This window comes from Falco cherrug, chromosome 8, assembly GCF_023634085.1.
Source record: "Falco cherrug isolate bFalChe1 chromosome 8, bFalChe1.pri, whole genome shotgun sequence".
In the NCBI taxonomy this organism is placed as follows: domain Eukaryota; kingdom Metazoa; phylum Chordata; class Aves; order Falconiformes; family Falconidae; genus Falco; species Falco cherrug.
The window spans coordinates 7,747,096-7,760,762 of NC_073704.1; the positions used below are offsets into that span (position 1 = coordinate 7,747,096).

Consider the following 13,667-nt stretch of genomic DNA (forward strand, 5'->3'; position numbering starts at 1 on the left):
ACAGGGGCAAGGTAGCATAGTGCTGCACAGAAGCTGTTGCAGCTGAACTGATGAGTAGGCTGTAAAATAGCTTTCAGGCTCTCATGAACTTGAACCCATTTCTCTGGGAGGTATATGCATGTTCCCTTTATCTGCAACCAATCATAGTATGTTGAACCTGAGCTGCTTGTATAATAGGCATCTGAAGGTTTTAATTAATGTTGCTAAAAGGCTATTACGCATTGTCCTTATGACTGTTTTTAATTTACTATGTGCAAATTAAAATACCGTTAGAGTTGTATTGCGTGCAAGTCATGCAGCTAAATGCAGTATTTGTTTCATCAAGAAGAAATTTATCATAGAAAAAAGTGCTGAAAGATGATGCGACGTGGTCTGTTTGTGCTGGCTAGATGTTCAGAACCTTGAGCTGAGCCCAGCTGGCATAGCTGCAGTTACTGCTAACTTGAGTGTGGCTTTCATAAGTACCTGTTGATGCCTGCAGATATTCAGGAAAGGAAATCTTGTCTTAAGTACTTCTAAGCCATAATCATTCTAATTTCTTGATGGGCCTTGACTATCCACAGCTGTTTCTTCTTTGGAGGATGATCAAGTTGTTTGTTAGGGACCTGTGAGTTGGGAATGGGCACCTTTAAGACAAAGGGGTGCTTGCTGCAGACTCGACACCCACCACTACAGTGAAGAATGACGGATTTCTGAAACTTGGTAAGTATGTACTGTGTCCTAGGCTTGAATGAAATGGGAAGCACGTTCCTAAAATCGTATTCTTGACTTAATGCTAGCGCTGCTCGGTGTTGACTACTTTGTATGGTATGATGTTTTAATTAACAGGCGACTGTGGTAGTTGATGTTGAGATAATTGCAGTGTTTATGGGAACAACTGTTGGCCAAAGCGTTTAATTAAGTTTTGTACTGGACAATTGATGTTTTCTGGAAGATGCTTATTTAGGCTGAAGTGAGTGCTTGAGTACCAAGTGGATTTGACTATGCCTCCTTGCACTCAGTCCCTCTTGCCCTTGTCTGTTTGTACTACCAAATTGGACTGATCTGATCTGTAACTGCTGCCTTCTGTCGGCGGCTGTGGAAGATCCAGTGCTGTATGTAGAAAAGAGAATTCTGCCTGGATATGCTTTCCATGGAAACATATGTTGGGAAATTTCATTGAACGAAAAAAAATCTTAACAGGCCAGCTTAGATCAGCCTTCTCATGTTGTTATAATGCTTCCTTTTTTCTAGCTAACTTGATATTGAAGTGTTTTGGTAGTCTGATAACTTACGACTGTAGATAAGTTGTAGTTAAGAGCAATGAGCCTGTTCAAAACATAGATCTCGAGCTTTTAAGAAATGTGATATTGTATTTCAGTGAATAACACGAGATTTATGTTCTCAGGCTTTCGATAAAAGTTAAATTTGTATCATAGGTCACTATGCTTTAGCAAAAGATTCTCAATACTGCTGAACAAACGCCCATATATTTTTACTTTTATTTTTAAGGTAATGAAGCTGTCTCTCTACCTTGGATTTGTTGCAAATATAAAGTCCTGAAAGGAAGGAAAATACAGGGGATGATACTGCCTAGGAAATAAACATCCAGTTATCAAAGCAGTAGCACTGCAGAAGACTGGTGATCACTCTATGTGCTAGGATGGATGTTGGAGGGAAACAAATCCAGTTTGTATGAATTTTTTTAAGTGGCTGTTTCAGTTAAGGGTAACTACGGTTGCAGGCCATAAGTAAAGATAATCATCCTCTAGAACATGGATTTGGCTGCTTTTGTGAAATATATGGTGCTGAAATATATGGCGCTTAGCAACTTTAAGCCTTAAGTGCTTGTGAACAGAATGCACAGTCCATAGGATGGTAGGGTAGGTCAGCGAGTTTTCTTTGCTGTTCTACGTGCAATAAAGCTAGGAATGCTTGGAAGTTTAATTTACCTTATTTCCCAAATATTCAGTATTTGGGTCATGTATTGAGATTTTTATTTGTAAAAGTGCTTGGTGGAGATAAATGATACAGCTAACTGTGGTATGTCTGCCACGAATACTCTATTGTGCTGCATTTCTGTGAAGTCCTTCTCCATCTAGTTGTTCTGGCTGTGACCTTCCTAAAACCTGAGGTTACTACGTTCATACTATAAAACTCAGTCAGCTCATAGCACAGAAATGTTGTGATGGTGGAAGAGTTGTAAATTTTGAACAAAGTTCTCTGTATCGCCAAATAGAAGGTAATCCAGTTTCAAATTCCTGTGTTGCTGTTGGACATTCAGAGTATGCAAACAGGAGGAGATTGCCTCTTACAGAGCTTGTGTTGTTTGGAATGTGATGGACATCTAAGACAAATCTGTTGATGTGATTTACTGACTTTTCTCCCAGGTAGCTGTAGAGGAATTATAGAGGAATGAAGCTGGGTTAATTAGCATTGATAATATACAGCTGTGGGCTGGCTTCAGGGGCGGTGGGCTGGCTGGTGTGGATAATGTGCAGCTGTGGCTGGTTCCTGCTAAGTAGTTAAATAGCTCTAAGGGGTACAGAAGAGGAGCCCTGGATGAAGAGACGTGGAAGAAGCAGATGGAGGAGAGGGAGTGCCCTGGATGTAGGAGAGAGGAGAAGCAGGGTGGGCTGGCCTGAAGAGGATGAAGAAATAGCACAGACAGTAAATGAACTTTTGAAGCCTTGTTGCAACTGGCTACTTTAGGTAGTGCTGCGACAGGTAGCTATTAGTTAGGTTGTATAAAGTTTTTTTGAGACCCCGTGTGGGTGTACTGGCTTTAAAAACAGATTTGAAGATGGGCCCAAAACTTGCAGAAGGTACTGATTTGGATTTTCTAGCTTTTATTGGTATTTTTTGCCTAATACCATCTGGAAGTGGTAAAGTGACTTGGAGGGATGAGTAGAACACCATGTCTGCTGCTTTGACAAACTGTATTATGAAAGTGTTGATGAAGTAACTTTGTCAATTTGTGCATTTTTACTGATGAGCATTTTTAGTCTAGTACTATTTCTGAGCAGTTCAGTAAAGAACTCTTATCTATTAAGTTTAAGTATCTCTCAGATGAATCTTAAGTTCTAGGTGAGGCTTAATGAGAGCACATTCTGTCTTGCTGCTAGGGAGTGTTGGCTACCTTAAAATGCATGCTAGTAACTGCTTCTGCTAATTTTAGAACGTGTTCTTGAAATGCTGGTAATAGCTACATACTTACTCAAATAGAAAGTAAAGGGACTTTTTACTCCCTGGAAGATGTGTAAAAAAAAAATAAATATATATATATATACACACATATGCATTGTATTATGCAGAGGTTCTGTTATGGTTGATGCTCAGGAATTCTTGACTGACTTGCACTCAGGTTTTGGTTCAGTTTCAAGTAACTGCACGGGCTGGGCAAACTTCAAGCAACGTAGTTGTGCCTGATGTATCTTAAATACAAGTGCTAATCTTGTGGGACAAGGGTTCAGCATGTCAAAAGTCAACTCCTGTGTTAGCATCCAGATGAAAATGTAGCAGGAATTAGTACAAGTGCAGATGTCTGGGAAGTTGAACCACCTTACTGAAAGCTTATTTCAGTTCACAATAACTTGTTCTGTTTACCCCCAAAAAATTTGGACTTTGTCATGAACAACAGTGTGAAGAATTATGATGGCAGGTTGCTACTGGGAAAATAATGTTATGTTTGAAAAAAATTCTTGCTTGGGTTATGGCACTGCTAGTTTTTTGTGTAACCTGGCTAGAACAACTGTTGCCTGTATTACAAAGCTTCACAACTTTGCAGAAGGTTTGCTTGATTTTCTGGGTAGCAGCTCAGGTTTTTTGTGACATTTAGAGTGCAACTGTTGTCTTTTTTTTTTTTTTAATGGAGGCTTGTTTCAGTCTGGCAGGGAATGGAAAAGGATTGATGTAAAGAGCAGAGCCACTGATAATGCACCTAGGTAATTTGAAAGGGTGAGAATGAGAACTAGACAGGGTGTTAGGTAAAAGACTGATGCGGTGGTTTTTGAGTGTGTTTGGGTTTCTTTTATTTCTGTTAAATCTGCTAGTTGGAGATGTCACCAGAATGAACCTCTGTACTGCTATCCCACAGTGGATGAATGTCCGTGCATTCAGTGTTTGATCTTGCTGTCGAAGGTCAAGAACAGCTCGGTGACACAAAAACAGGGGACTGTCTCCTCCAGTGTGTGCATCTGCATGGTGGTGGTGACAGGAGGCCCTTGAACCAGGCACATAAAGCGGTCACCCCCGCGTACTGGGCTCATCTAAAGCCTTTGCTTGAAGGCGATTCAGGTCTCTGATGACCACAGATACCGTAGTTAGTTTTTTATGTGGGCTTATTGGTCTCCAGTGCTTCTTGGTGAATGGCTTCCGAGTTTTGATTGTCCTGATAATTGTGCCATCTTCTGTTTGCAGCAGCCGTAGCCGGCTCCCGGTGCTGTGCCTGTTACATCTGCGCTGTTTGCCGGGGGGGTAATGGCTAAAGGACTCGCCTCTATCTGTAGACTGAATGTGAAAGCCTTTATTAAAACCAAACAAACAACAAAACCTAAACCAAACCACAAACTGTCAGCTGGTTTTCAAAGGTTTTCTTTGAAATGGGGGAAACGCTCATAACCTTTATCTTGCGTGCCAGAAAAGTACCTGAAAGAGGGGCTTTCTGCCTGTGTGGGGACTAGCAGTGGGGTACTTGTGCAACTTCCAGGAAGCCTTGGAAATAGGATCATTTTCCTAATGGCATGAGCTGAAGCATAAATGTTTTTCCTCGTTTAAATGTGATCTGAGTGGCAGCCTGAGATCTGTGAGGAGATGGTAGGTATGGCAGAGTGCTGCTTCTCTCAGCTGTGGGCACCTGCCTGTGGTAATATTAATTATTTGTCAAACAACCTAAGGTAACCTTTTTCTCAAATTACCTAGAAAGAAATACTAACTGTTCAGAATACATGTATATATTTTTTTATTCCTTTCTGTCTAGTAGAACAGGCGATTATCACCAGGTTGTTTGTAAATAGACAGACTGTGTGTATTGAATGCCTGACTGATCAAAAGCTTGATCCTGTAATCACTTGCAGTGATTATCTTTACAAACAAATCTGCAAAATGCTACATTATGTCCTAGAAATATTTAGCAAGCTAGTAGGTCTGATCCTTGTTTGTCAACAGAAAGAGAAGTGTTTTCTGGTGGAGGTGTTTCATTCGGGACTGGAACTCTGGCTCAGTTTGATTTGTTTATGGGCTTAGCAAGATGAATAGGATGAAATATTCAACAGGGAGAGTCATTTATCAGCTGAACTACAACACTACAGGTGTTCAGCAGGCTTTATCATTCAAAGCCCTAAGCTGGACACGTTCAGAACCTTCTTTAGAATCTAAACAGGGGTGCCTGTGGACCCTGATCTGTATGCAGATCAGAGACAGCCATCAGTCTTTGCTGCTGACTGCTACTTCGAGCTAATTTTTATTTCATCAGGTTTTGTGGATCTGCGGAATTCTTTTGCTGTTGAGTCATGTCTGAGATCAGTTGTGACTGAGTATCTTGGGGAAGGCTTTAACCAAAACAACGATAGATTTTAGGACTTTGTTAGATGCTTACCTGGCTGTAACCATTGCAAGGTAGTAACTGCAATGATAAATACTGCAATGCAACTGGATCTTTGTGCATTCTCTGAGCAGCTGTTAATGAGAAGTAATTAGATTTCTGGAAAAAGGGTGAAGAGCAAGCTATTGTGGCTGAGTAGGAAGAAAAGGATTTTGACTTTGGCCTAGTAACTGTGCAGTGGAAAAACTGTGAGCAACTTGAGTGAAATTTAAAAAAGTCAAGATTCCAGGAAAGTCCTGTATTACTATAACTGAGACTTGTCTTGGTTTTATTTGTTTGTTTTTATCAGGAATGATGGAATCAGGCTTGTAATTATTAAACCTTTGCCTAAGAGCAATAAGAATTACTATGGAGGAATGCCAGATGTTTGGTTTTAAACATGGGTAAATACAATTTAAGAAAGAAACCAAGGGGCTGATACTCAACTCTGAATTTTTCAACTTAGGCTTAGTATTAAGGGGAATACACTAGCAGATGAAAAGATTGTCAATAAGAATTTCACTTATTTTAAGACTTGGCTATAAGAGTGTGCTATCTTTTGCTTTGTTACAGATATTGATTTGGTGATGATGAAGGTCGTTGTTTGAAGATGTTTGCTTTTTTATGTACATGTTGGCTGTGGGTGTTTTTTTTTTTTTTTTTATCTGAAAAATCAGGCAGTGGCCTAAATTAAAAAATGTGAAGGGACTCTGGCTTGCTGTCCATACGGTAATTTTCCTTTCCTGTCTGTGAGTCTCCCTGTTGTGCTGAAGGAACTGAGTGCCACTGCCTTATTGATTATGCTTCCTTCTTAGAAGAACCTCCTAATGAGTTCCGTGTAACCAGAAAACTGAACTGTAAGGTGGGTGGATGTCCAGGCTAATACATTCAGAAAGGTGCTTTGGTTTTGTATGGAGGGAGAAAAGTGAGGTGCATCTGCGGCCACGCTTCTCAGCTCAGGAGTTTATTGTGAGAGATCAATTATTGAAGGCAAATTTTCTTAGTGCGTTGCCTAGCGCAGTGCTAGTAGAAAAGGTGGTGATCAGCATGAGTTGAGTGATGGGTAGGGAAAAAATGCAGGAAACGTCTTCAACTGCTAGGAATTGTTGCTGTGAACAGTAGGTTTCGGTGGGGGGTGGATTCAGTTCAGCAGCTCAACTTAACTTAAATTGAACAACCCAGTTGAATTCAGGCTTTGCATATCCTCTCATGTCTTCGCTGTCCCTTGCTTTTATTGGTGGACTTTAATTCCACATTGAAGATGTCAGGAAAGTAGTCCAGTGTCTTATCCATAAATGAATTTTGTTACAGGGGAATTCCCTGTGTTACATTGGGATAAGCATTTTGAGGCATGGGCTGTGGCAGCTGGAGTTGGCTGTGCCAAGTGTAACATGGACCGATTAACCAAATACAATAATTTAATTTCGAAACCCTTTCTCTGGCAAATTCCTGAATTTTGAATTTCAGTGGTCTTTGGAAATGGTGTATATAGTAGTTTGTAATAATCTAGATGTGCCTCACTGGGCTTGTTATCATATTAAAACAACAGAATGACATCAACTACTTCTTCAATATCTCTATTAATGTTGGGGGGTGAATTTTTTTTGACAGGCTGCTTTGAGTGAGGCATGCTCTGGCAGGCAATGTTAAAAATAGAGCTATTATAGCACCTAAGTCTTAGCATAACAATTGCTGATGGATGAAAACTGTTGAAATACTGACTTGAAGCCTAAGCCAGGGTGGTGAGGAAAGGGTCTTTAGAAAAAGCTGAATTGTAGCTGCTGTAGACTTTCCATGGTAACTACTGTACTGAGTGTGCTTGTAAAAGCTTGCTTGCAAGCGTTAGCATGATTACTAACATTGGGAGTTGACCCCACATCAATAAGAATGCTTGTTTTTTGGAAAAAAAAAATTAAAAAAGGCAAAATCATACAATTTTGGAATAAAACACAAGGAGATACCTATCTACTACTCCTGTTAAGTAAGTACCAGAAGCTTCTAAAAGGTCATATTGCACCTTTGGTAGTAAAAAGATAAATATACAGAAAGTGTTGTACTAACTGTTTGCCTGAGACCCAATACTGATGCGGGTGGTGGTTCTCAGTTTGCTGAGTTTTGCCAGTATAGTTAATTTAGGTCAAGATTAAAACCTGAAGTATTTTGAGGATAAACTGCTCAGTTCTTGACTCTGCATTTTGTGGTTTATCTCATGTTCAAGGCATCTGTGGGAATTGAGGATTGGAGTTGATGGCTGCAAATGCACTTGCAAAATAGATTTCCAAATGAGCCCATGGTTTAATTACAAACTCTACTTTGGGGTGTAAAACAGCGAAGTGTGGCTGCCTCTTTGCTTGAGCTGTGAGCCACCTGCCATTTGAGTAGTAGGAGCATAGCTGATGTCCAAAAAGAAGATAACTTAAAACTTGAAATAGTTGGTCCAAAATTGATTGTTACTACTTGTGTATGAAAAATGGAAAAGCAAGCTTTGCTGTAAGAATGAGGGATCTGTAGAAGAACTGCAGCTGCCTCTGAAGGATTAGCCTGGCAGGTTTTTTCCTGTAGCTTAGACAACCCCCTTGCTGCATCAACAAAAATTAGCAAATAACTGAAGCAGTTAGTATACAATGCTGAGTAACAGCGGAATTACATTTATCAGATGATAATAATAATGGAAAAGCCTTTTAAGCAATGGTTAGGACTTAATTCTAGTCAGTTGGCTAATAATGTAGTGCTCTAAACAGTCAGCTATACAGTGATTCCAGCAAGTAGGAATTAACTTCCTTAACAGTTAACTTATGCTAAGAAATCACTATCCCTTACTTGGAAAGGCATAAGCGCTTTGCTTAATCTATATAACTGGGGGGGGGGGGGAAATTACAGAGTATTTAGGCCTAGGCTTCAGATAATTAGGAAACTGAATAAAATCCAAGGTGGTTGGTCATGACTGCTTAAAACATATTACGCAATACACTCATTATGTAATGCTTGCTAAAGGGTTGAAAATTAACCAAATGGTCATAATCTAAGAGTAAACTAAAAATCCTAAAATGGGTGAAAACACAGCATTTTGAACACATTTCAGCTGGAAATAAATAGCAGCTTTGAGTCCTGGAGCCTCCTGACATGACACTCATCCTACAGAAACTGACAAGCCACACTCAAACCCTTAACACCAGCATAAGTAGAAACTGAATGAGAGGAGAAAGACTGAAGAACTGTCTTTGGCTTATTTCCTTATCAAAGTTGGCTAATTCAGTTTAATTTATCTAACTGTAAAACTATTATAGGTGTCTTGTATTTCAAGCTTCAGAAGCTGAGGGAAAGCAATGAGTGTATTCCTTGGTGTATCTTTAAAACAATGTTGTAAATGGAGATTGTATGTCAAATGTAGCGTGCTATTGAGTAATGTTCATTATGTTGGAAAAGAATCTGTGGGGAGTTTGTAATCTGAGGAGTGAATAAACAGAAGGCTAAATTCTGTGGGTTCTCAGCGTTCATTTTTTGGACTTAAGCAGGTTGATCATTTATTTACAATGACACGTAGGCTATAACAGAGGTCAAATCTTACTTTCTTGCCATGTAGTACGGAACTAGTTCTTAAAAGTACAACGCATGTGCTTTTTTAATGAAGCTGAAATTTGCATGAGAATCTTGCTAAGAACTAGAAGGAGAAGGGAGTAAAAGGGACCTAGATTAAGGATTACTGTAAGAAATAATCAGAATATGGCTTCTGGTTTCGGTTATGTTGTGCCTCTCTAACACTTGCTGGTTAGTACTATGCCTTTGATCCTCTCTGTTCCACTTCAAGTTGTCTGAAGCACGTGTAGGAGTTGGGACTATAACTAGAAGGAAGTAGTGAAGAAGTTTTTTTCCATCTAGGAAAGACAAAGTACAGGTGGTAGAAGTGGAAACACCTGCAAATCGGAACATGAGTGAGCTTGGTCTAGGTTTTTTAGCCAAACCAATTAGTGGTGAATGTTAATGAAATATCCCCATAGCAGTTAGTATAGGTTGGCTGATCCATAGCTGGCCTCAGTGATGCTGCTGGCTTTATGCACCTGCTCGAGTATGCTGTTCATAACATTGGAAGTTCTGGGTAGGCATGCCTGCTGGGGATTCAGACACCTGAGACTTTGCAAATACCGGTAGCTGTTCCAGGGAGAAAGAGGCTGTAATTACTCGAATGAAGCTTGACTGACAGGTGAACAAAAAGTACCTGTTTGGGGCTTATTGCCAAGTGTGGATTTGTACTTAAGCAGATACAATTACACGGACTTTGTACTGGGTTGTTGACAGATTGAATTTCTATGATAGCGCAAGGTAACAGTAGGTCAGTCTGAGTAAGGTTCCTAAGAATATATATTCAGTTGTAGTGATAATCTGATTAATAGAAAACGGATTCGGTTCACAGCAAATTGTTGGTGTTGGATAAAAAAGCATCGGTGCCAATTCTTGGTGACAATTATGTGTGAAATCGGTGTGAGGCCATCGATAATGGTCTTTCGCAGTAGGGCTGGTGAAATTTGAGAGGGGTCTGCATTTTTTTTAACATGCTTGGCTGCTTCTGGAGGCCTGAAATAGCCCCCTGAAGTCTGAAGTAGTGATGACTGATGTGAAACGTTGGGCTAAAAAAAAGGTGGACTTTTTTTTTTACCCTGGTAACCGGGGTGAAGAACTAAATTGCTGTCAGGCAGCCTTTCACTAGAAGATAACAGTGCAATATTAAATCTGCCTGTTGCATTAAGTAAATAGGAGGTCTCATATGTGGGACTTGGTCAGTGGCGCTAGATACTGAGCACATGGACTTCAATAGCAGCTGGTGTTCTATTTTCAGCAACCTCTTAGGAGCTGTGATCAGAAAGTGTTGATCTGCTAGCCTGTTAGGTCAGCCCGGCAGAGGGTGGTTATGCAGGCTGTTCCTTCACGGGCAAGACTGTGGGTGGAAACAGTGGTAACTGGGAATTCTAGTTATGCAAGAGGAAAAAAAAATACTGCCTGGTTTAAGGTAAAAGGAGCTGCGTATCTTTGGGTGAAGTTGCAACTCTCAGAGCTCCGTACTTCTCTGGCAGGTTCATTTAAAGTCTTGGTGGTGTGTTTGAACCAGCATGTATGCGTATAGGTAGGGCACAAGCTGACTTCTGCAACTCGCTTTGCTTGGGAAGGATGTTACTCGTTGGAAAGGAATTGGAAGAAGATGGCATTTCAAATCTAGGTATGATGTTGTTCAGCTTTCGGTGCCGTTTCTGTTCTGAAGATAATGTCTTTGAGCCAGTTTACTATTTAGAAACGGGCGTCTTAGGACTGATTTTTGAAGTAATGCGCTAATGAGGGATTGCTTGGGCACCGTAAGTTTGTCCTGACAGAATTATTCAGATGGGTACCTTGCAGCTGTATCTGAAAGAATTTGTCCTCTGTTGGTATTTAGCTAGTGCCACTGTGAAATGGAGGTATGCTTGGAAGAGATTTAATTTAAGAAAACCCATTAAGTGTACTGTTGGGTGGATACAGTATCTCAATAAGTTGAAGTGATTCGTATGCATTCCTGATAATTAAGAGGCTCTATGCAGTGCATGTAGTTTTGTGTTAGTATTTATATTTTTGGCTCGTGGAAGTGATAACCTGAAGATGTGCCTGATGGGCAGTCTGGAGTTGGAGGCTTTCAGAAAAGCTTCAGTGGGACATAAGTATTCTTTAAGATTGTGCAGAGAGCAATAGGTCTCTGTGAAGTCCTGGAAGCCTGGATAAGCACGCTCACACTGTTACTAGTTATAAAGGAGCTCTGGACTGAAAAGCCTGGAGGAACAGACTAAGTCTCAGTTTAAAACATCTGAAGGAAGGTAATGGCTTGTAGAAGTGGGATGTTTGGAAACAGTTAATTTAATTAATTCATGTGTCCTCCTTGCTTGTCTGAAAAAAGCTTTTAGAAAGGACTGCAGACATCTGCAGTGCTTTTTAATATTTGATGGGCTTGTACAATTCTTGCTTCAGAAAAATCATGACCTGCTCTATTTCTGTGAGTATGATTTGTGGAGGGCACGAGTAAAAGAGGTTAGATCGATTCCTTATCTTCTTATCACAATATAGCTATTGAGAGACTAAACCTCCTGTTAGAGATATAAAATATTTTCTTCTCACATCTGTTAGCTCTGTATCAGTAGATAATTTTGAGGGATCTGAAACGGAATGGCATTCTCCCGGGATGCTTGTTTTGCTTATGTTGGGAAAGAATGCGTTGGTAAGGTAGGGAATTCACTGCCTGGTGCCGTTAGGATTCTTATTGCCAGAGAAGCTATTTTTTTAAAGCTTCAGAAAAAAATTTGAGTGCCACCTCAGCATGACTTCAATATATATAAAGACTTTCAACGTAGGTAGATGCAAGCAAAACGGAATACTGGGTCTGTAGCAGCCTTTAAAGCATGATGCTTTCACTTTGAGAAAAAAATGAAAACATGAACTTGTTTTCGGTCTGTGGGTCTGGCAAGGTTCCTGCTTGACATGCTTACCTTTGCTTTCCTTAATCTCCAGCAAAGGGAAGTTTATTGATAGTTGATTTCCTCACGCAGCAAAAACTACTTAGAAAATAGCCGGACTTGTGTGGTCATAAAGAGCTATAGAAACCTACTGAAGTCATTTTTTGTGATAAAGTTTGGTAAAAGAAGAAAATACACCATCTACTGAAATGTTTCAAAAAGCAGTTTCTTCAAATAATTTTTTTTCTGAGTGAGAAAAATATGAAATCTGTGTGGTAAAATGCCCACTTTTCGAAGCTGTTTTGTTTGTACCCTATTTCAGGGTATCTTGTGTATCCTGTAGCCACAAGGTGCAGTAGAGTTTTAGTTGCAGGTCATGTAGATTTTTGCCTCTTCATGTGACCATGGTATTTGTGACTATGATCTGTAATGGTGGCAGCTTCTTCCCCGGGTAGAGCCAAGGTCAACACATGGTGTGCATCAGAATCTATTAAAGATCTTTTTTTGGGGGTGGGAGGTGGGGAATTCAGCGATTTATTCCCGCCCCCCCCCCCCCCCCCCCCCCCTACAGTCTGTCAGTACGTGACAGAGGTTATTCAAATTGTAAATGATGGCTTGAAAAGAAAAGAGCAATCAAATTGTGGCCTCTTGGAGGAAAAAAGAAATAATCTTCATTTAAGTGGTGCTGTCTGGCAGTTGGATCGCTTGTGGGACTAGATAGAGAAGTATTGGAAACCCTTGGTCTATACATGACCTACCTAGTTGAATTTAACTGTGAATGCTAAAAAATGTATGCTTTAAGGTTAGTGTGTTAGGAGAAAAGTATGTTAATATACAGATAAAAATTTTCTGATGTACTTTAAGTATTTAACTTTTTTTTTTCTCCTTCTTTTGGTATGTGTTGTATGTGTGCCCCCCCCCCCCCCAGTTCAGTTCTGTGTATTCCAGTGATTCTGTCTCAAAGGGGTAATTTTTAAAAATGAGGTTTAGGAGGTTAAATAACTGTCAGTAGCAGAGTCTTGGTATTTGCAGTGAAGGGTTAAGTCCCTGATGTTACTTGTGTGGCTAAGCAACTCTTGAGTTAGTCCTGCGTCCTTGTACTTTGTCATTATCTAGTTAGAAAAAACCAAAATGGAATACTCAGCTGGCAGAAATTCTCTGCTTGCAATGATGATTTCACTGTTCCCTATGCAGCAGAAGCAATCTCACAGTGATGGTAAAGTTTGAGCTTTATAGAAACCTTTTATCTGCACCTGTAAATGTACTGGCAATATTTAAGACTCAATGTCTGAAAATTTTTCTGAATGTTTGTTTGAATGTTTCCTTAAATTAGTGACTAGTAGCGAAGGTGTGATGTCACAAAGTTTGTTGTTAATGATGAATAAACTCCATCTATATGTCTAATGAAAAAATTTGATCTCTTTGCATTGAAGATCTTAACTTTTTTTTTCCTTTGAGGAATATCCATATTAAGAAATCCCATTTTCTGGGAGTTCAGATGAGCTGTAAGCCTCGTGCATGTTGTTATCCCAGCAGCAACTGGTGGAAGTAAATGCTAGGGTAATGATCATGAACAGTGCTTGCTGTCTGCTGCGAGTTCTGATAATACACTAAATGTCATGTTTTTGCTTCGAGAT

The 13,667-nt window shown here is 39.9% G+C and overlaps 1 protein-coding gene across 5 annotated transcripts in view; it reads left to right on the forward strand.

The window, feature by feature from the left end:
* The window catches only part of AGAP1 (ArfGAP with GTPase domain, ankyrin repeat and PH domain 1), a 382,691-nt gene that overhangs the window by 19,013 nt on the left and 350,011 nt on the right, over positions 1 to 13,667 (forward strand). The window contains exon 1 of one of the 5 annotated variants that reach the window (XM_027803018.2): positions 10,510 to 10,772. The exons of the other annotated variants lie outside the window; for them this stretch is intronic. Coding sequence (XP_027658819.1) covers positions 10,670 to 10,772 — 103 coding nt within the window. The 5' untranslated portion in view covers positions 10,510 to 10,669. Of the gene's footprint in view, positions 1 to 10,509; positions 10,773 to 13,667 lie in introns of those variants that run through there. 5 annotated transcript variants of the gene reach the window in all.